Source organism: Bos javanicus, chromosome 13 (assembly GCF_032452875.1).
Source record: "Bos javanicus breed banteng chromosome 13, ARS-OSU_banteng_1.0, whole genome shotgun sequence".
Lineage (NCBI taxonomy): Eukaryota > Metazoa > Chordata > Mammalia > Artiodactyla > Bovidae > Bos > Bos javanicus.
In genome coordinates this window covers 25,104,730-25,125,141 of record NC_083880.1, presented here as the reverse complement: position 1 = coordinate 25,125,141, position 20,412 = coordinate 25,104,730, and the positions used below count along the sequence as shown (strand labels likewise).

At 46.0% G+C, this 20,412-nt stretch overlaps 1 protein-coding gene across 16 annotated transcripts in view; it reads right to left on the bottom strand.

The window, feature by feature from the left end:
- The window catches only part of KIAA1217 (KIAA1217 ortholog), a 527,643-nt gene that overhangs the window by 346,288 nt on the left and 160,943 nt on the right, over positions 1-20,412 (bottom strand). For 4 of the 16 annotated variants that reach the window (XM_061436014.1, XM_061436017.1, XM_061436018.1 and 1 more), the window contains exon 1: positions 2,432-2,732. The exons of 1 other annotated variant lie outside the window; for it this stretch is intronic. In XM_061436014.1, coding sequence (XP_061291998.1) covers positions 2,432-2,501 — 70 coding nt within the window. In that variant the 5' untranslated portion in view covers positions 2,502-2,732. Of the gene's footprint in view, positions 1-2,431; positions 2,738-20,412 lie in introns of those variants that run through there. 11 more of the 16 variants (XM_061435994.1, XM_061435996.1, XM_061435999.1 and 8 more) reach the window with 6 other exon arrangements.

The window sequence follows — 20,412 nt, the reverse complement described above, 5'->3', positions numbered from 1 at the left end:
CCCAGAAGCACAGACCAAAATTTCTGAAGTCATCTCCAATTCCTCTGTCTCTCTTATATCCTATATCCAATCCCTTGGCCAATTCAGTTTCATCCTCAATATATATCTAAAGTCTGTCTTCTTACGACCACCTGTTCTACTCCCCTACCTGCTGATTCAACCTAGTGACTGGTTTACTTTGGAAGCTTCCTAACTGGGCTCCCTGCTCTGCCCTCAACCCCACTCGGGTGATTCTCAGTAGAGCACCCAGGACTACCTCTGAAGAAACCTCTCAGACCCACCAGCAGCTGCCACTTCCTTTGAAATAAAAGCCGAAGTCCTTACTATCAGAGGCCCTACCCGACAGGGCCTAGAATTCTCTCTTAACCTCTTTTCTATCCATCCTTTCCCCATGTTGTTCTTTGAAAATGCCCTTTTTCTTCCCTCCCTCAGCTCTTTCTGATGTCCCTTCAAGTATCACAGCAGTGCTTAGTCACTCAGTCATGTCCGACTCTTTGAGACCCCATGGACTGTGGCCCGCCAGGCTCCTCTGTCCATGGGGATTCTCCAAGCAAGAACCCCAGAGTGGGTTGTAACCACCTCCTCCATCATAGTAGTGAGGCCGTCTCTAACAACCCTACTACAGTTTCACCCCTACCCCTCCATACTCAATATCCGCTTTCTCTGCCTTATTTTCCCCCACAGTTTAATGAACTTACTAGATAAAACATAAGATGCCCAGTTAAATTTGAATTTCAGATAAACAATGAATAATTTTTAGCATAAGTGTATCCCAAATATTGCATGGTATATACTTATACTAAAAAAAGTTTATTTTTTACCTGAAATTCAAATTTTAATGAGCCTCTTTTATTTTTGTTTGACAAAATATGGCAACCCCACCATATAAAATGCTATTTTACTTATCTGTTTATTGTTTTTGTCCTCCACTCCCCCTCCCCCGCACTTGGCCCTTAGAATATAAGGCAAGGGCTTTTCATCTATTTTGTTCATTGCTGGATCCCCAGAAGCTAAAACAGTGACTCCCACAGAACAGATGCTTGATATTTAGTGAATAAATGAAATAAGGTGATCACACTGCATCAGTCTCACCATCTCAGTCTCTGAAGGGTCTCTGAACTGCTGTGGTTGTTTGTAAATTGTTTCTTAAATCAGTTCCACTCTCTTGTTGCGCCTCTAGATTCCGAGTATTTCGTAATGCAGCAGAAGCCCAGAGGTTGAATTCCTGCTGCAGGACCCTGTCTATCAAACAGGGCAGGGGAGGGGGCCCCACTGCGTAGGGGCCCCGAAGGAGAGTCTTGTGCTTTGACAGCACACACACAGACAACAAGCTGAGGACTGAGTCTGGGATTCTCCAGGGTTCACTGGTCTTAAAGTTTCCTGCTTTTCACCGGGGGGAATTTCTATCTCTTCTAATTGCATTTTCTTCTGTCTGGCTTAGTTTTGCATTTTCAGTGTGGATGAGTCATGTGTGACTTCCCTTTTGCCTTTTTAAAAAACACACACCTTTTCCCCTGTGCATTGTTGTTACTCCCACGCACAGCACCGCAGCCCCGCAAGCATGGCTATTAACTGGCCCCTGGATGAACCTGGGCTACGGTGGGGGCGGGGAGGGTTCTGGATTGTGCTGGGTCCAAACCCGCTGCCTTCGCGATAGTGCATGCAAGGTAGGCTCCGGAGTCAGAGACGTCAGACACTGGACCGCCCAGCCGAGGAGCCCTTTCCCCACCCAACCCCACTGCATAATTTCTTTGGAACGACATATGCTCCTGGAAGTTCCCTACGGAAAAGACAAGTCTATTATAAACACAATCAAAGGGAAACTGCTCAGAGAAAATCTATCAGAACTGTCTTAACAGCTCCCAACTTTTGAATTCAAGCACACAGAAAATTCGCACAGCTCCATCTCTCTTCTACATGGACAAGTGCTCCCCTGCTGTTCCGATCCGGAAAAAAAAGAAAACACCCCCAAACTCTGCGATTTAACTCTCAAATACGACCAAACTTGCCTCCGACGTGCCTGTGCCTCGTGGAATCCCCCCAACCAATGAATGGAAGTGTTGCCGTCCCCGAGAGACCTTTCCAGAAAGAGCTCCTCTCTCCCGCGGCTGGAGCAGTGAGCATGGAAAGCTGCTTTGGGCGATGTATTTGTCATTGCCCGGAGATCTAGCAAGTACTGACGGCTTACAGGGCTACCAATGTAACATCACCCCGCCACTTCTTTGCCTGCTCAAGAAAATCCTGCCAGAGATTAAAAAAAAAAAAAAAAAGTCCAGCCTACAGCTCTCCACTGAGTTGGGAAAACGCACCACCCCAAGAAATACGCCTTTTCTGTGCCAGGCGCTCGCTCTGCAGTTATAAAAAGCAGCAGCCAGCCGCGAGGCACACGCGGAACCGTAACTCCATCTTTGAATGAGAGCCTCTTACTTACCCGGCATCTGTCTGCTGTCTGCTGAGTAAGGAAGGCATGGCTCACATTTCTGGCTTTCGTTTTCTTCCATTGTCCCTGCCTCCGGCCCAGGCTCCTCTCTGGTCTTTAAACTTCAGATCGCCGTTCTGAAAAAATGCTTCCAGAAAGCGCCTGGAAGGGGGCCCGGGGGGTGGGGAGGAGGGGACGGTGCGAAACCCCACCCCAAACTATTCTCCACTCCGGTGCAAAGTCTCTCTCGCCGGGGAAGACTGCATTCCAGCGCCCGGCCTCCCGCGTCCCTCCGCGCGCGCGCGCGTCCTCGGGTCCGTCCGTCTGTCCGCCCGCCGGCTCCCTGAGGAATGCGGGCTGGCCCCCCGCCCGCCCCCGCGCCGCGCGCTTCCCCGAGGCCCCAACAGGTGATGCGCTGTCCTGCCCTGGACCCACGCGGGCCCCCCCCCCCGAGGCAAACTGCGGCGACTCCGCAGCTGGGGAAGGAAAACATGGCCCGGGATCGCCGGCAGGAGCCTTTGCTGGAAGCCGGTTCTCCGTCTCTTTCATCTCACAGAATCAGCCTCCCCAAATAGGCTGATATCCTGAAAAAGGAACAGCCGGCTGCGGAACGTCCCAAATTTCAGTGAAATCCCTTTTAAAAAGGGCAACGAGAAGGACAGGTTATATGCTGAAGGTTCTTACACACTTTCTTCACCAAGCGTTTAGAGCTTGATTAACAGACAGATACAGCTGACTTTGCACACAATCAGTTTGTCTCTTCAGCTGGACTTTTCAAAGTTTGTACTCCTTTGCCTACACTTTCTCAACAGTTCCTCCTCCCCAACACACATAAACACACTAACACGTTGATCACAAATCTGAAAAGTAAACTAGTAAAATCAACCTTCTGAATCTCTCCAGTTCATTAAAATAGAAAGGAAATGCTTTTCTTTGGATGGGCAGAGTTGCATCCAGCATACTCATTCTCCCTTGAAACTACCTACAAACATTTATTTTGTTCTTTACCCGGTCCTTGAAACCCTGGCCGATTTCCCAGAAAGTGAAAAGGGGAAGCATAGTGTCCACAAAAATGTAAAAAAAAAAAAAAAAGGTATATAATCTGTGCAATGTACATGCTGCTATTTCAGATATGGGCAAATCACACACTACCTAGGAAGAGGGTGATCTTTTAATCTGTAGGAGCCCCATTATTTGGTGGGGGGAAGGAGGATGGTTAGCCTGCTGACCATAAGGCTTGGCCCAGTTTACATATCATTCAGACAAGGTTTTACATTAATTTAGATGAAGAGTGTGTGCAGAACAATGACTGGCCTACCCTCCAGATTCTGTCCTTGAGTCACCTGTGTACTTTGGCAGTGTGGGAGACATATTTTGGCCATTTCAGAGAAAAAAGATTTGGAAGCCCATGAAGAAGTCATGCCAGGAAGTCACATCAGGTCATCGTGCAAGGTCATCACATCAGGAAGGGAAGAAGAGCCACCCTCAACTCCTAAAAGGATTTTTCTTGAAACCCAAGAAGATGTGGTAGATCTAGAAGAAAGTTAAAGCCAAGCCCAGTAGCACTGAAGGCAGGCAGTTGGGTTGACTGGGGCAGATATCTCAAGGACCTCGTGACTTTGCAACAGGCTGACCTGGTAATCTTGCTTTAAGGAGGAACTAATTATACACACTTTCTGTATTGGTGGCCTATGGCAAAGGCCAGATGAATCTCCTTTTAACCTCATTATTTCCTTGGGTTCAGAGTGTTCAGGAAGCAGGGATCTGAGTTCAGGCCCCCAGGTCCAGATTATCCGGGTCCTTCTCTAGCTGTTGAGTATTTGTCTTCAAGTTATTAATGCCAGAAAGGATGGGGGTGGGGTAGAAGGAGAGAGCACAGCAGGGTAGCTCCAGATGTTAGCCTAAACCAGTGTCCCTGGGCTTGCGGCTGTGACACCAACCCACCTTGATTTGATGTGTGGAGAGCCTGTTCCTGGCAGTTTCTGCCTGTCTCTTGACACAGTACAGAGGCAAAAACCCCAGGATGAAGGAGACGGCAAGGCACCTACAATGGCGGTCTGTCCTCAACAATCTGTAGCACCCTGGCCTACTCGGGGGTCTTCCAGACTAGCTCAATCCAGGCAGAAAAGACGCACCTTTCGATGCAGATTCTGCTTCCCTGGGGCTGTTTGGAAAGTTTAAGAGCAGATAAACTCTCTTGTCGATTTCAAATAAGCCAGATGGGGGCTCTCCCACCCATCTTGCACTCTGCTTAGTTCCCTGGCAGCCCAAGAAACCCCCTGTGGCTGGAACCCTCCCCTCCCCCACAAGGGAAGCTGACTCTGGCCTCTACAGACATTCCTTGAAGCAAGATTCTTCAGGGAGTGCACAAAAGAAAAAGGCATTTAGCAATGAAGATACTTAACATAAATCATTAAGAACCATGCAATCTAGATATAGATTTACAGTAAAACACGTTCTCTTGAGTAGTCAAACTTTCTGATCGTACTATGGGGAAAAGCTTCTATCGTACTAATACTGGCCCTTTGTTCCTCCTCCTTGAGAACAGGAACTGAAAACAGTTGGAGAGGCTCTGTATTAATGCCACGGCACTATTCTCTACATTGCTCCCCAAAGCAAAGACCTCACTGAGAACTTTTTGCTGATTGTCAGTTTCTCTGAGTGGGGTCTCTGGCAAACAGTAACCCTTTTCTGCAATCTCCATTCGTTTAATAATTCAGATCTTCATGAAACATACTATTATTGTCATTGCTATTACTGTGGGATGTTCTTTCTGGAAGAAACACTCTTTGAACTAGACGTACATGAAGCTTTTCGGTTTCATTTAATGTCTGGGTTAAAAAAAATTGCTATGACAAACCAACCTGCCTACCGCCAGCCTTCGAAATTTGTTGTGAAAGGCCTAAAGAAAGCGGGAAGCACTTGAAATGTGGATTTTCCTGCAGACACATAAAGACCTACAAGAAAGTTACCATCAGGCTATATTTTCAACTCCATTTCAGTTAACCAGGAAAGGTACAAGATGATTTCTTGGTTAATGGCACCATATGTTGGCAATTCATGATTCCCAATGAGCTAAGACACAGAGAAGTGTCATTTAAAAAGGAAGACAACTGATGAGATACTAGTGATGTAAGGAGAACTGGTGATTTTGCACCCAGAACAAACCCATGACAGAACTAAGCCATTATTGGTTGTGATAATGCAATTTCAACGGGCATTACTATGATGGACATTAATCACAAAAATCATAAATATTGTGTATGACTTCTGGGCAGGCATATTTAATTATAGGGCTGAGGAAAGCATGTCAGTTTTCTTCGTGTAAGTTTTTCAAGAAAAAAATCGCTAGAATAAGCATTCGTGGAATCATGCTGCTATGTTTCAATTTTTTTCTTTTCTGTTTTACTTAAAATCCTATTAAGAACAGGATAACTTAAAATGATATGACATTGGGACACAAGAGAAATAATTAATGCTTGCTGAAGTCATAAAATGTAATCTTCCAAGGTTTCCATAACTGTGAAAATCAAACAAAACAAAGTGAAAAACAAGCCACAATGTTTCAACCAGAGACCTCAGGTCTGTTGTGTGATGAATCTTCTCTTCTAAAGGACGTGCTGTTGTGTGCAACTCTGCAAGTCAGAAATCAAGGACTTTTGACAACTGGGAAAACATTTGCTTCAATGGATGATCTGGTGAATGAAATGCAAGATCTTCAACCCTCCTGTTGCCAGCAGTGTGTCAGCTGGCTAGCGTGAGCGTATACTTAAATATAAACCAGACCACTTGTGACAGGGAAAGGAGACACCGTTAATGATGACAACAGGACAAGATGCAGAAACTACGACTGTCCCTGGCAAGCCAGCACAGATGGTCACCTAAGTTCAAGATAAGCCCTCCATACCGTCGGTATCCAAATGTGAAATGAACATAATAATTTCTCCAACACAGACCTCACATGAGAAACATACTTATTAATTAAATGTGTGAACTTCATCTCTGTATTACAAACTCCACTAACAGTTTCACATCAGGAAACACAGATTCCAGAATACAATATCCTGCATGATTCAGCCATCAAAACAGAGTTTTCCTTTCTGTGTCTAGGACAAAGGTCTCACAGATGCGACCAGGTCATCATTTATAGCTCCAGCCTTCTCTCCAGAGAATAACCCATCTTCTTCACAGTTCTTAAAATCCTAATTGCTGCAAGGAGACCCTGCAGGCCAAGGAGAAGTGAAGTGGCCAAGAGCCTCCCCGCTACTCCTCCACCTCCCAACACACAACCCCCTTACGTCTCTATATTGTGATGTCCTGGAACTTTTCTCCCCTACGTCGTAACAAATTCCTCATGTGGATATAAATATGAGCCACACTTGTATCCAATGTGTTAATGCTTTAAGCAGATTTGCTTTCTTTTCCAGAGAATCCATTGATGTTCATTTTTATTGGGGTTTCTTTTTATCTCTTTTAAGTTGGTAGATACTGGAGAGAGCAGGCCTTGTCTACACACCACTGTGGCGATGCTGTCTTGTCTGCACCATGGTGGGGAGGTGCCAGACCCTGGTCACTGCAGACCCGGTCTAGATCCTAGATGGCAGCTTTTAAGTGAGAATCGCAACTTGTAGATGCTTGCGCCTCTTCTACCGGAGTGAGCTAAACCCCAACGTATTCCACAGAATTCCAGGGTGGAATCCACAGAAGGTGAGAACCTCCACAAATGTAAGCGCCCTGCTGGCTGCCTCGCTTTTCCCAAGGGTGCCATTATGAACCCTTTCAATATGGAATATTTGGTGAGGCCTCGCTGGAAAGAGACTTCCCGGGCCTATTTCTGCTTTGGGCTTGTCCACGTGGCTTTCCTCAAAGCAGTGAGTTCTTGGGAGTGGAAAAGGCAATGAGAACTATGGGAGCCAATCACAGAGCCAGAAGGCTGGGATCCTGGGGTTCTCTTCTCCCCACTCGCCTCTCCCATTCTGCAGATGAGCAAACTGAGGTCTGGAGTGTTAATGCCAGTCAGGCTGCCATCTCTCCTGTATCGTGGTCAGCCTTTGCCCTGTTATACTTGCTAAGTATTTAGGATCTTTTTATTATTATTATTATTATTGCAGCATAGATGATTAACATTGTTGTGTTAGTTTCAGGTGTATAGCAAAGCAAATCAGTTTTGATGGTGTTGATTTAGTTGCTAAGTCTTGCAGGTAGAATCTTTACCAACTGATCCACTAGGGAAGCCCATACATATACATATATCCATTATTTTTTAGATTCTTTTCCCATATAGGTCATTACAGAGCACTGAGAAGAGTTTCCTGTACTACATAGCAAGTCCTTATTAGTTATCAATGGCACCCCACTCCAGTACTCTTGCCTGGAAAATCCCATGGATGGAGGAGCCTGGTGGGCTGAAGTCCATGGGGTCGCTAAGAGTCGGACACGACTGAGCGATGTCACTTTCACTTTTCACTTTCATGCATTGGAGAAGCAAACGGCAACCTACTCCAGTGTTCTTGCCTGGAGAATCCCAGGGATGGGGGAGCCTGATGGGCTGCCATCTATGGGGTCACACAGAGTCGGACACGACTGAAGCAACTTAGCAGCAGCAGCAGCAGTGTGTATATGTCAATCCCAATATCCTAATTTATCCCTCCCCTCTACATAGGATCTTTTATCCTTTTTTCTCACAACTGCCCAAGGAGATCTCTCAATTATTCCAGGTCCTTTTGCTCTCCTGAAATGAAGAATCAAGTCAGGGTTCGCAAAAGGGAGTGTATATTGGTTTCTAAAATTCTTCTCCCCTTGACCGTAGAATTGGGTCTGGTATTATTGGGGTTGGTTGGGGGGAGCATTGCTGTACAAGCCACGTGGCATCAGGCATTGCATCATTTCTGCTCATCAAGATCTGGTGTGCATTGCGTGTGTTAGCCCATGGGCTGCTTCTCTACCACCATGGACCATTCCAGGTGGGCAGGGCTTCCCTGAGCAGGTGAGGCTGGAACCAGCCATCAGAGATGCTGGAGAGGAGCCCGGACTGGCCAGTAGGGGAAAGAGCCTAGGAGGTGAGCTGGGGGAGGCATGGCCAGGAAGTCACACCTGTCCAGAACAGGGGTGAGGCCTGGGGGCTCTGAGAGTCCTCCCTAGAGATGACCTTGATTCAGCAGAAAGCAGGGTCTAGAATTGCCTCCTGCAGCCCAAAGTGGGTGGGGTGGTCCTTACTGCTCCCTACACTGAGCCTCTGCCCCCACTTCTAGAAGTCAGAACTCCTCGCCTTCCCCATCAGGGCAGGGAAACTCATTTGAAACTGGACTGATGGCCTCCATATGCTTTAATGCCAAGCATATGCTGAACTAGACTTTATTTCAATAATGCATTTAATTTTTTTTCAGTTTTGTCATCAGTTCTCATCTTTGTTGAGTAATAGCCACAAACTTTATTTGTAAGAGAATATGGACAGCAGAGAATGGAAGGGTCAAAGCAAATACATGGCCCTTCAGTTCACCCCAAGAAGGCTGCATGTGACGCTGAGATGGCGCAGAGCTGGCCACGTTCACCCCACACAGGCCGTGTGGCGCTGTGGGAGCTGCGAGGGCACCCGGCTATCCTCAGACTCGGGGCACTCCTGAGATGCGGGGTGCCCCCAGGGGTGCAGGATGCCCCAGGGTGGGGGTGATGGATGCTGCAGCAACCCCAGCCCACCCCGAGTGTCAGCTCTCCAGCATCTCAACCCTCTAGTTTTATAGTCAACGCCTGAAAGCCAATCACGTGCTTCAAAACTTAAGTGTTTTTACAGTGATTTCATTTTGCTCTCTCCCACCCCAGCCCCCAGAATTTAAGGGACGGGGAGAACTTATATTTCTTGCAGATGGGAAAAACAGTTTTAATAATGAAGGACCTGATTTCTGGGGCCAAGTGGGTATGTGAGGTGCTGATACTGGGGTAGGAGGGGAATGCAAATGAAGATGCCCAGCATTTAGCAAACAACCACTCCATGGCTCAGCTTCTCTGCCTTCTAGCTCCAGGGAATTTTGTGTTCATCCCCATGTGCATAAAATTCAGTGTTTCCCAGATTATGTTGTTTTGCTATTGAACTATCCTTTTGCAAACTTTATATGGACAAGGCTAAGTGGGATCAAATATAATTAGAAGTTGGGCAAGGGTTTCCCTAACACTATATTAAGAGTCTAATCTGTGTGACATGATTGATTTCACAGTTGCAAGGAATGAAATGATAACAGGTAGTTTCTACCCGTTCCCTCACATATACATGTACCTCATTCAACACACCCACACCCAATATGCATAAGACCCCAGGACACGGATAAATGGCAAACTGGTGCACAAAGCAAAAAGACGATCAGAGAGCAGCTGGTGATATTTCCAGGCTTGCCCAGCTCACAAGCACTTTCTGAGGAAGTTGCTGGGGAAGCTTCTCTATGCCACCCCCAGGCCTGACCTCCAGCAAGTGGGGATCAGCAGCTACCGTGGAAAACTGTACAGATGTTCCTCAAAAAACTAAAAATAGAATTACCACATGATACAGTGATTCCACTCGTGGGTATATATCCAAAGAAAATGAAAACACCAATTCAAAAAGATGTATGCACTGCAATGTTCATAGCAACATTATTTACAATAGCCAAGACATGGAAGCAACCTAAATGTTCATCATTACATGAATGGATAAAGAGGATATGGTATATACACAATGGATTGTTACTCAGCTATAAAAAAAGAATGAAATTTTGCCATTTGAAACAACATGGATGGACCTGGCAGCTATTATTCTTAGTCAAATAAGTCAGAGAAAGACAAAATATTTTATATCTTCACCTATATGTGGAATCTAAAAAATAAATGAATGAATATAACAAAACAGAAGCAGATTTCTAGATAGAGGGTAAAACAGTGGTTACAGTGGGGAGGAAGGAAGAGGAGCAAGACAGTGGAAGGGGATTAAGGAGTACAAACTACCAGGTATAAAATAAATAAGATACAGCACAGGATGTAATGTACAGCACAGGGACTATAGCCCCAACTTTATAATAATTTTAAATGAAGTATAATCTATAAAAATATCAAATCACTATGTTGTACATCTGAAACTAATACAACATTGTAAGTCAACTATAGTTCAATTTTTTTTTAAATTTTTAGTTAAAATAAAAAGTTGATGATGGGGATGCTGACTGGCAGAAGATTGATAAACCAAAGGCCATTTTGAGGGCTCTTGCATTTCAAATGAGAAGTTTACGTTGCAAACTATAGGCAATGAGGGGTGAATGGAGCAAATCTGAACTTTAGAAAGTGATTATGTTGGCACAATGGAGGCTAGAGTGAATGGGGGGGGATCGAGGGGGAGGGGAGAGATGGGCTTCAGGGTAATTAGTCAGGAACTCTAATAAACGGACCGTTTCATGGCGTGTCTGCTGGAGTCATGGACAATGTCTCTCTGTTACCCTTTCCCGCCTTCTCCGTGTTATTTGTTCACAAAAGCAAGTGCCCTGCCAGCGCCCACCCTGGTTTAAAAATTCTCCCAAGGAGAAGCTCATCCATTTCACACAAGTTTGAGTCACTATGACACAGAAATTACATAGACCATCAAACCAGCCTCTGCATTTACCCAATAAGAAGAAAGAGTCAACAACAATAAGCGCGGCCCAGTGAACAAAAAACAAAAGATAACAAAACAGAGGCAGGCAATTAGTAATTTAAAAGGTGCTGTTTGGGGGGACTTCCCTGGCGGTCCAGCGGTTCAGGAGATTCCTGATCCGGGAACTAAGATCCCATATGCCTTGCGGCCAAAAAATAAAAAATAAATTTAAATAAATAAATAAGATGATGAAGATCCCACCTGCTGTGTGGCCAATAAATAAGTAAATGAAGAGATGAATGCAGATAGTTTCAAAAGGTCATATTACTAGAAACCTATGTTTATTAAACAAAATAAAATAAAAAGGGCTGTTTGGGGGACTTCGCTGTTGGTCCAGTGGCTAAGGCTCTGTGCCCTCAGTGCAGAGGGCCTGGGTTCCATCCCTGGTCAGGGAACTAGATCCCACATACTGCAACTAAGACTCTGGGTGCCACAACTAAGACTTGGGGCAGCCAAATAAATACTATTTTAAAGTGCTGTTTTATTTAGGTCCTCAAATTATGTGGAGGCAAACTCTTGTTCACTCTTGAGCTGTGTGATGTTGGGTCAGTGGTTTTTTTAACCTCTCTGGACCCTGGGGTTTCTCATCTGTAAAATGAAGGCTTTAAGGCTAGATAAATACTGAGCCCTCTTAATGACCACCTGATATCTCAGTTCTTCTATTACTGCCTTTCCAGACAACCCAGGTTCGTACTGGGAAGGAAAGGTAATCACTCAGACTGGCTCCTCTTCGTTCTGAAGCAGCTCTTCCATCTGGGCCCCAACTGGACTCATGGAAGCGAGCTGAGTGCCACTTATGCTTCATTCTCAGTGTTCTTCCTGGAGCCCCAGTACTGTCTACACATACACACTACAGCCTAATTCCTTTATTAAAAATATTTATTGATTTGCCTGCACAAATAATATTTATTGAGTGATTTGGGTCTTAGGTGCAGTACACAGGGTCTTCCATGTCTAGTTGCAGCATGCGAACTCTTAGCTGTGGCATGTGATATCTAGCTCCCTGACCAGGGATCGAACCCAGGCCTCCTGCACTGGGAGCTCAGAGCCTTAGCCACTGGACCACCAGAGAAGTCCCTACAGCCTAGGTCTTGAGGCCTCATCTTTACACAGAGCCTGAGCTCTAAAGTGAGAGAGACCACATGGCTTTAGGCACCTTGAGCTGCTAATATTTCTGCATGGAGGGAGCACAGACTGAGTCCAGGCCTGAGTCTCTGCTCCATCCCTTACTTGCTATGCCAACCTGGGCAAGTGATTTTAGTTTTCCTGCTAAAGATGGAAAAAATAATATTATCTATCTCACAGGGTTATTTTGAGGATAAAGAAGAACAGAACCTGGCACATCATAAGTGCCATTTTAGTGTGGGCAGTGAATAAGCAGAACGTGATAGGCAATTCATCAGTCTCAGTGATAACATGATAAATCAGCCTTTATCATCCACAAGTGGGTCATGATCCCTGAGAGATCCAGACAAGTGACTAAGGCTGGTGGGTCTAAGCAGAAAGTGATGTTGCTGGGAAGACCCCAAGACCCCTTGGTGCTCACCCGGCCATTCCCACATGGTGATACACAGAGGCATTCCCTCCCTACTCAGTTCAGGGAATCTATTTTGGCACTTCTTCAATACCCATAGGGCTCTCAACACAGATAAAAATGCACCGACCTTAGTAACCTAAACACAATGGAAATACCAAGAACAGATTTGGATGAGGCATGCCCAGTGACATCACATTTGTAAGACTGATTGGGAAAGTTAGAACACATTGAAATTTAGTGTAGGAAGCACCTGCCAGGAACAGCTTGTTCTTCCAGTTAGAAAGACTTGGGGTCCCCACCTTTGCCCCACCAATAACCTTTCTAAAAAAAAAAAAATAGACCTTTATAGCCAAAGCATTTTTACCTCATATTGAGACTACAATCCAATTCATACAACCCTGGGCAGCCAAAGAGAATCAGCCAGAGAATCCTACACAGCTGACGGGGGCAGGATGCCTGGAATCTGATCAATACAACACTCTGAGGATGCATTTATAGTATGTTTAGAAAGGGATTTGGTCACCTCAAGGCTCCCTGGTTTTATGAAGGAAAGAATCCATAAGCAATGCAGCACAGAAGTAGATTTTTGTTTTTGGATATTGCTTCAAATGTCCACAAACCAATTCAGAATACCTATAGGACCCTGGCAGGGAGGTGATGGACAGGATGTGGGAGTGATGGTGGATGCTACTGGACAGGTGGTGGTTGGTTCCACAAGTTCTGTATGAAGAGCTTGAACTTTATCCTGCAAGCGGTATAGAGTCATGATCTGTATTTTGGACCAATCCATGTGGAGAGTGGATTTCAGAGAAGCAGGAAAAGGAACTATACTAAATGTTTATTATAACAGTACGGAAAAAGAGATATGAGAATCTGAACTTAGGAGGAAGTAAGGATTAAAAGACCAGGTAGATTTTTTTTTTTTTTTATGATCATTTAAGAAAGTATTTGTTGATTTGAAACATGAGCACTTTTAAATTTCAAGGGAGGGCTTCCCTGATGGTCTAGTGGTTAAGACTGCAGGCCAATCCAGGGGAATGAGTTCGATCCCTGGTCCTGGATGATTTCATTTGCCACGGGGCAACTAAGCCCGTGGTCCACAACTACTGAGCCCAGGAGCTGCAACTGCTGAAGCCTGTGGGCCCTAGAGCCCATGTTCCACAACAAGAGAAGGCCGAGCACCGCAACTGGAGCAAGCCTGCGCGCGGTGGTGGAGACCCCAGTGCAGCCAAAAATGAACACACAAGTAGTCAATTTTTTAAAATTTCAAGGGAAAGTTGAAGGCAAGTTTTCAGTTTTTAAAATTGAAGAATAGTTGATTTACAGCACTGTGTTAATTTCTGGTGTACAGCAAAGTGATACAATTATATATATACACACACACACACACACATGTCTATGGGCTTCCCCAGTGGTTCAGCAGTAAGAATCCACCTGCAATGCAAGAGCCGTGGGAGACACAAGTTTAATCCCTTGGTTGGAAAGATTGCCTGGAGTAGAGCATGGCAACCCACTCTGGTATTCCTGCCAGGAAAATCCCATGGACAGAGGAGCCAGTGGGCTACAGTCCACAGGGTCACAAACAGTCAGACACGACTGAAGCAACTGAGCATGCATGCATACACATGTCTATAAATTATTTTTTGTACTCTTTTACATTATGGTTTATCACAGGATACTGAATATAGTTCCCTGTGCTCTACAGTAGGACCTTGTTGGTTATCCATCCTCTATATGCTAGCTTGCATCAAGAGCAGGTAGATTTCAGAATGACTTTAGGAAGTGGAATTGGCACGATATAAAGATGAATTGCACGTGAGGTGGCAGAAGTTGGGAAGATAACCTCGTGGAGCTGAACAATGTTAGGTGACATATCAACATCTCACCTACGTTTTTACACTGATGTAGTCAGGTCAGGTGGAGAAGGCAATGGCACCCCACTTCAGTACTCTTGCCTGGAAAATCCCATGGACGGAGGAGCCTGGTGGGCTTCAGTCCATGGGGTCACAAAGAGTCGGACACTTACTGAGCGACTTCACTTTCACTTTTCACTTTCATGCATTGGAGAAGGAAATGGCAACCCACTCCAGTGTTCTTGCCTGGAGAATCCCAGGGACAGCGGAGCCTGGTGGGCTGCCATCTATGGGGTCGCACAGAGTTGGACACGACTGAAGCGACTTAGCAGCCTCAGCAGCCGTCAGGTCAGGACTACCACAGATAGACCCAGCTCTTTACAAAACAACTCCGCTGTTCTAGCAGCTTCCTGTTGGTACGTTTTCTTTCAGCGTCAGTAACCAGCATTACACATTCTAGGAAAAGGGGGAAAATTCAACACTCTGCCAAGGCACTCGTTTTTTTTTAATAAAGTTAGGATTAGCTCTAGGCACCTCACATGGCATTAATTTTGTATTACATGCAATCTGATTGATTACGGTGTACCAAATTATGAATAGCTGCCAAGAAGTCTCATGACCATTTATCAAAAAAGACGCTGTAGGTATGAGTTATAAAAAAAAGGATGTGGCAGAAAAACTGGAGTTCAACTAAAAATGTATTAGTCATGTAGGTCCTTTTACAGTTCTAAGATTCCTGTGCCTAGTGATGTGTCCAGTTTGCCTTGAGTGTGATTTCTAGAGCTCTGTGTAAACTCTTTGGTTTAACCCCACACTATAACAAAATGCAATAAGTCCCCTGCCTACGAACCTTCAAGTTATGCACTTCCAAAGATGCGAACTTGCATTCCATCAACGTCAGGCATGAGTGAAATTGCAGCTTGCCCTCTGTCTCCTATTGCTGGCAATAATTCAGCTCTACCCTCTCCTGCCTCCTCTCCCTTCTATCAGTGACCCTTCTTGCCTGTTCACTTGATGCCAGTCCCTATATGTATCATAATACTACTGTACTTTTCAAGGTACTATACTGTAGGGATTAAAAATGCTTTCTTTACTTTGTGTGTTTGTTTTTTATGTATTATTTGTCTGAAAAGTATTATAAACCTATGAAAGCACAGTCCTATATAGTCGAATGTGTTAGTTGGGTACCCGGGCTAAGTTGGACTTACAAACAAATTGGACTTATGCACTCACTCTCAGAATGGAAGTCCTTTATATGTAGGGGACTTACTGTATGTCAGCTGTTATGTCCAGTACCAAGCACAGTGCCTGACCTATCGTAGGCATTCCGGAAATGTTTATCAAATGAATGAATGAAAGTAAAAGGCAACCGTGGGCAGATTCAATCCTCAGGGCCTGAAACCTGGCCCGGGAGTGTCTGGCCCATGAAGTCAGAAGAGGACACAGCAGAGAAGCACAGCCGTCTACACCTCTTCCCTGGATCCAAGCACGTCTCAGGCTGGCTTTGGGGTTTAGGATCTGCCTGGACCTGCATCTTCTCGAATCTTCCTTAATTATGTCACGCACTACAGAGACAGAGCACTTAGTCCAAGGGCACCAGAGAGTGCAAGGAGCAGGAATTTAGCAGGCATTTGGCCACCAGAGGGCAAGAGAGTCAAAAGCCTGCTCCTGCCCATCAGTGTTGCCCTTGGCAGGGTGGAAACTTCCACGCTTCCCTAGCAGCATTCTCTGCATTTCTTTTTACTAATCGTCCCCAATACTTGGTACAGCAGGAATTCTAGTATGATTTAACCCCCGAGCTATTTACAATATCTACCTTGGGCAATGCTTTCCTTTTTTGCTAATAACCATTTAAAAATGAAACCAGGACACAATCAGGAACATTTTCCAAGGTTGACCAAGCAGGGCTGGTAAGGCCGCTCCTTTGGGCAGCTTCCTGTGCAAATTGCCTGGAAACTTTGAGGCTGGGCATACTCCTGAGAGCAGCTAGGAGGTGTGCCCAGAGGCAGGTAGGTCAGGTCGGGGTGCGAGGTAAAATACAGGGTGCTCAGTCCAATCTGAGTTTCAAATAAGCAATGAATATTTATATACTGGCCACATTGTGAGGCCTGTGGAATCTCAGCTCCCTAACCAGGGACTGACCCTGTGCACTCTGCAGTGGGAGTGCAGAGTCGTAACCACTGGACCAGAGAAATCCCAATTAATACTCTAAAATGTAAATCTGCCCCAGTGTGGGGGTCAACCTATTATTTTTATTGAATCCAGCCACCCTTCCTGTATGGAGTGCAAGGGGGCTAATTCTTCCTGCACTCACCAGGTGCCTCGCTCATCTGCCTTAGCTCACGCCACCTCCTCTGTCCGGGCTACTCAGCCCGCTTCACCACCCAGATTACGCTCCTTATTCAAGGTCCGGCTTGAATGTTACCTTCTGCTTCCTTTTCAGTGCTCTTAGGGCCCCGCATCCCTGAGTGGTGATGTGGTTTATCACGCCTGCCTAGCACTTCAGGTTGGTTGTTGTGTGTGCCATGGGATCAGTGATGCTCAGTGGGGGCCGGAAGGGAGGGGACAACTTTGGTCATTCTGTAGGTTCCTATATATGGGAGAAGAGCAAGGATAGAAACTGCTGTACTAGCTTCCCAGCCCCTCAGGTTCCCTCCCGGGCCTCCCTCCGGTCCGCAGCTCTTCTCTGTGTTCTCCAGGTCTAGAACACTGACCAGCTAGTCAAAGAAACTCAACATAATTACATATTCCTAAAATAATATAATCAACAAAGCCCTAGTTCTTTGCTGTTAAGGAAAAAAATCTCCCATGGCTCCCTTTCAGGCCCATTTTATTTCTCAGCGGCCTCTCCTCCTCACTTCCTCACCCACCTTGGTACTATCAGATTTTCTAGCATCCCTACTTCCCTGGGAGCACTTTCAGTCATCCCTTTACTGATTCTCCTGCCCTCTGGCTTCTCCTTCCTCCTCGGTTTTTAGCCACCTTTCTGTTGGTGGATGCCCTAGAGAAAAACTCTTGTCTCCACCCCCACCGCTGATACCCAGAGAGCCTTCAGGACGGGGGGAGAGGCACACAGAGCCCGGTGCTCCTGGTGCAGAGACAGGGGCAGCTGGCAGGCTCAGAGCCATCATGCAAGGACTTGGGTTTCAGTCTAAACAAGGATACATGCTCCTGGGCCATCTGCCTAACATTTCGTTCAGGCAGGGTCTGGAGACAGCAGGGAAGGCACCCTGAAATGGTAAGACGAGGAGGGCTTAATGAAGCCATTGAGGTATTTCCACAGGGGTGGGAGGGGCTCAACACAGGCCCGCAAGGGAGGCCACAGTCGGCACTGGGACCTTACCTTTTCTGGGCCCAAAAAAGCAAGAGGAGGGAGCACCGGGAACAACCCGGAGAGAGTGCTCCAGGCGGGGGTGGGGGTGGGGTGCCACCTGGCAAGGTGCGTAGGCCCCAGAGGGTGACCCTGCAGGGAGGGGTGGGCCCGCCTCATTCTCCTTGATCTCCGGTTTTTATTAAGTGATTGTTGAAATTGAATGAAATAACACATTCACCAATCTGGGAGTAGAAACAGCGTGAAGAGTGAAGACAGTGTGGTCCAGAAAGGTCCAAGGATCAGCCCTTGCTTCTGCTCTGGTCTCCTGACACTCATCCGGTCTCCCTCTGGCCTCTCAGTGGAGTAAGAAAGGTCATGAGATCTGGGGAAATGGTACGATGCCCACACTGCCCTGGCCCTGAGGACTGTGGAGGGATGAGGAGGGAGGAGAGAACAAGTGTGGCCGCAGTGAGCGCTACAGACCCCTGCATCAGGAAGAGAGCAGAGGGTGAAAACAAAGGCCAGGACTGGTGGGGAATGTCTCCTGGAAGGGATGGAAAGTTCTTTATAGTCTCCTTGGAGATTTTTCATTTAAATTTTTTTGGCTGCATGGCATGTGGGTGACTGAGGATGGAACCCGTACCCCATGCGTTGGAAGTTCAGAGTCTTAACCACTGGGCCACCAGGGAAGTCCTCTCCTTGGAGATTTTTAATGAAAACAAACATTAAAAGACACAGCACTCCTTCTTTGATGCCTTCAGAAGCATTTGTTCAGGTCAACTATATAATGACACGGGCTAAAAGTGAAGGGTCCACAGTTGAACTGTCATTGCTCATGACCAAGGATATGTTGGCAGGGAGGCATGTCTCCCACTCCCTGACTTTCCAGAAGGCAGGATTTCCCCCCAACCATCTCCTCAGCTCCTCACTCTTTCCCAGAGAGGAATGGGGCTTGCCTAGTCTAACACTGTCTCTCAGTGGGCCCCCATGTTGGAAGGGCTGAGATGGTCCACATGTGTCTGAAACTGTGGGGAATGCTGGCCTCATTCTGGGCTGCAGCCCACTGTGGCCCTAACCCTAGGCTGTATTTTAGCATCCATTTTGTTAATGAACCAAGCTAATATTTTAGTCTCAGTTTGTCTTACTCTTTCATTTGCCTCTTAATTTGTTCAGAACTTCAGTAAGCATCTGCCTACAATGCAGGAGACCTGGGTTCAATCCCTGGGTCGGGAAGATCCCCTGGAGAAGGAAATGGCAACCCACTCCAGTACTCTTGCCTGGAAAATCCCATGGACGGAGGAGCCTCAAAGGCTACAGTCCATGGGGTCACAAAGAGTCAGACACGACTGAGTGACGACACATACATACATACATCAGTAGGGAGAGTGGGGCCTTTAAAAAAAACGACAAACTATCCCTTAGTATGTGTTAGTCATTATTCTAAACTCTTTAAATGTGTTTTCAAATGTAATCCTCACTACAGTCCTAGGAAGAAGGTATTATTATTATAACAAGACATTCACTGGCTCCACAAAGCTCACACCCTTAGGAAGAGGAGGAACTGGGATTCAAATTCACATAAGCTGTAGAGCACAGAAAGCCCCTCCAGGCGATGCTGCCTCTGCTAGGATTCCTTTTGTGGTATAATCCTTTTTCTTCTTCTTCTTCTTCTTTTTTTTTTTTGGTGGGGCCAGAAGGCTTGTGGGATCTTAGTTCCCCGAGCAGGGATGGAACCTGTGCCCCGAAGCGTGGAGTCCTAACCACTGGATTGCCATGGAATTCTCTTTTTTTTTTTTTTCTAACCAAGTTTAAAAATTCTCTTTAAAACAACAAAGCAAAGTACATGTACGTGACTGTTCTTTCTACAACGAAAACACAGAAGAGGGAAAAATTGGAGACAAAACAAATGCCCTTCTTTGAGAGCTGAGATCTACTCTCATACTTCAAATGTTAAGGCTCAAACCTTTTTTCTCATCTACTGTTGACATAGACAGAGCTATCTAGATTAGCAGCACACTTATTTCCTCAAGGAGAGCCAATTTAAGCCCTCATTCTTGGTCAGGTGAGATGGCAGAGATTTAGTGAATTCTCCCCTGTAGCGAAAGGAGGGCAAGTATGACGTGACCTGACAGCCAAGAAGATGAGGAAGAAGTTCTCACGCTGCATTTATCACTCAGAAGGACAGATGGCAAGCTGTATGACAGCCAGGACCCTCCTGGCTCAGCATTTCAATCCTGGAGGGACACTGCCAAGGAGCTATTTAAACTGGTCACTGGCATAAATTCTTTTCTTTTTTTTTGGCAGTGCCGCACAGCATGTGTTATCTTAGTTCCCTGACCAGGGATCAAACCCGTGCCTCTTGCAGTGGAGGCATGGAGTCTTAACCATTGGCCAGCCAGGGAAGTCCCATAAAATCTTGAATCAGACGTATATTGCTTTGCAGCCAATATTCCTTCCAGATTGAAATGGAGCAGGACCCTGCAGGGCCCTTCAGGTACCAAAGTCCATCCGTATCCCCATTTCTAGTTTGTAGAAAAAGGCTTTAGTTTCCTAGGCCCTCCCTGAGTTCCAAAGAGCAGCTGTAGGCAGTAACTAATTAGGGAGGTGAGGGAGTGCAGAAACAAAGGAAAAGCAGTTTAA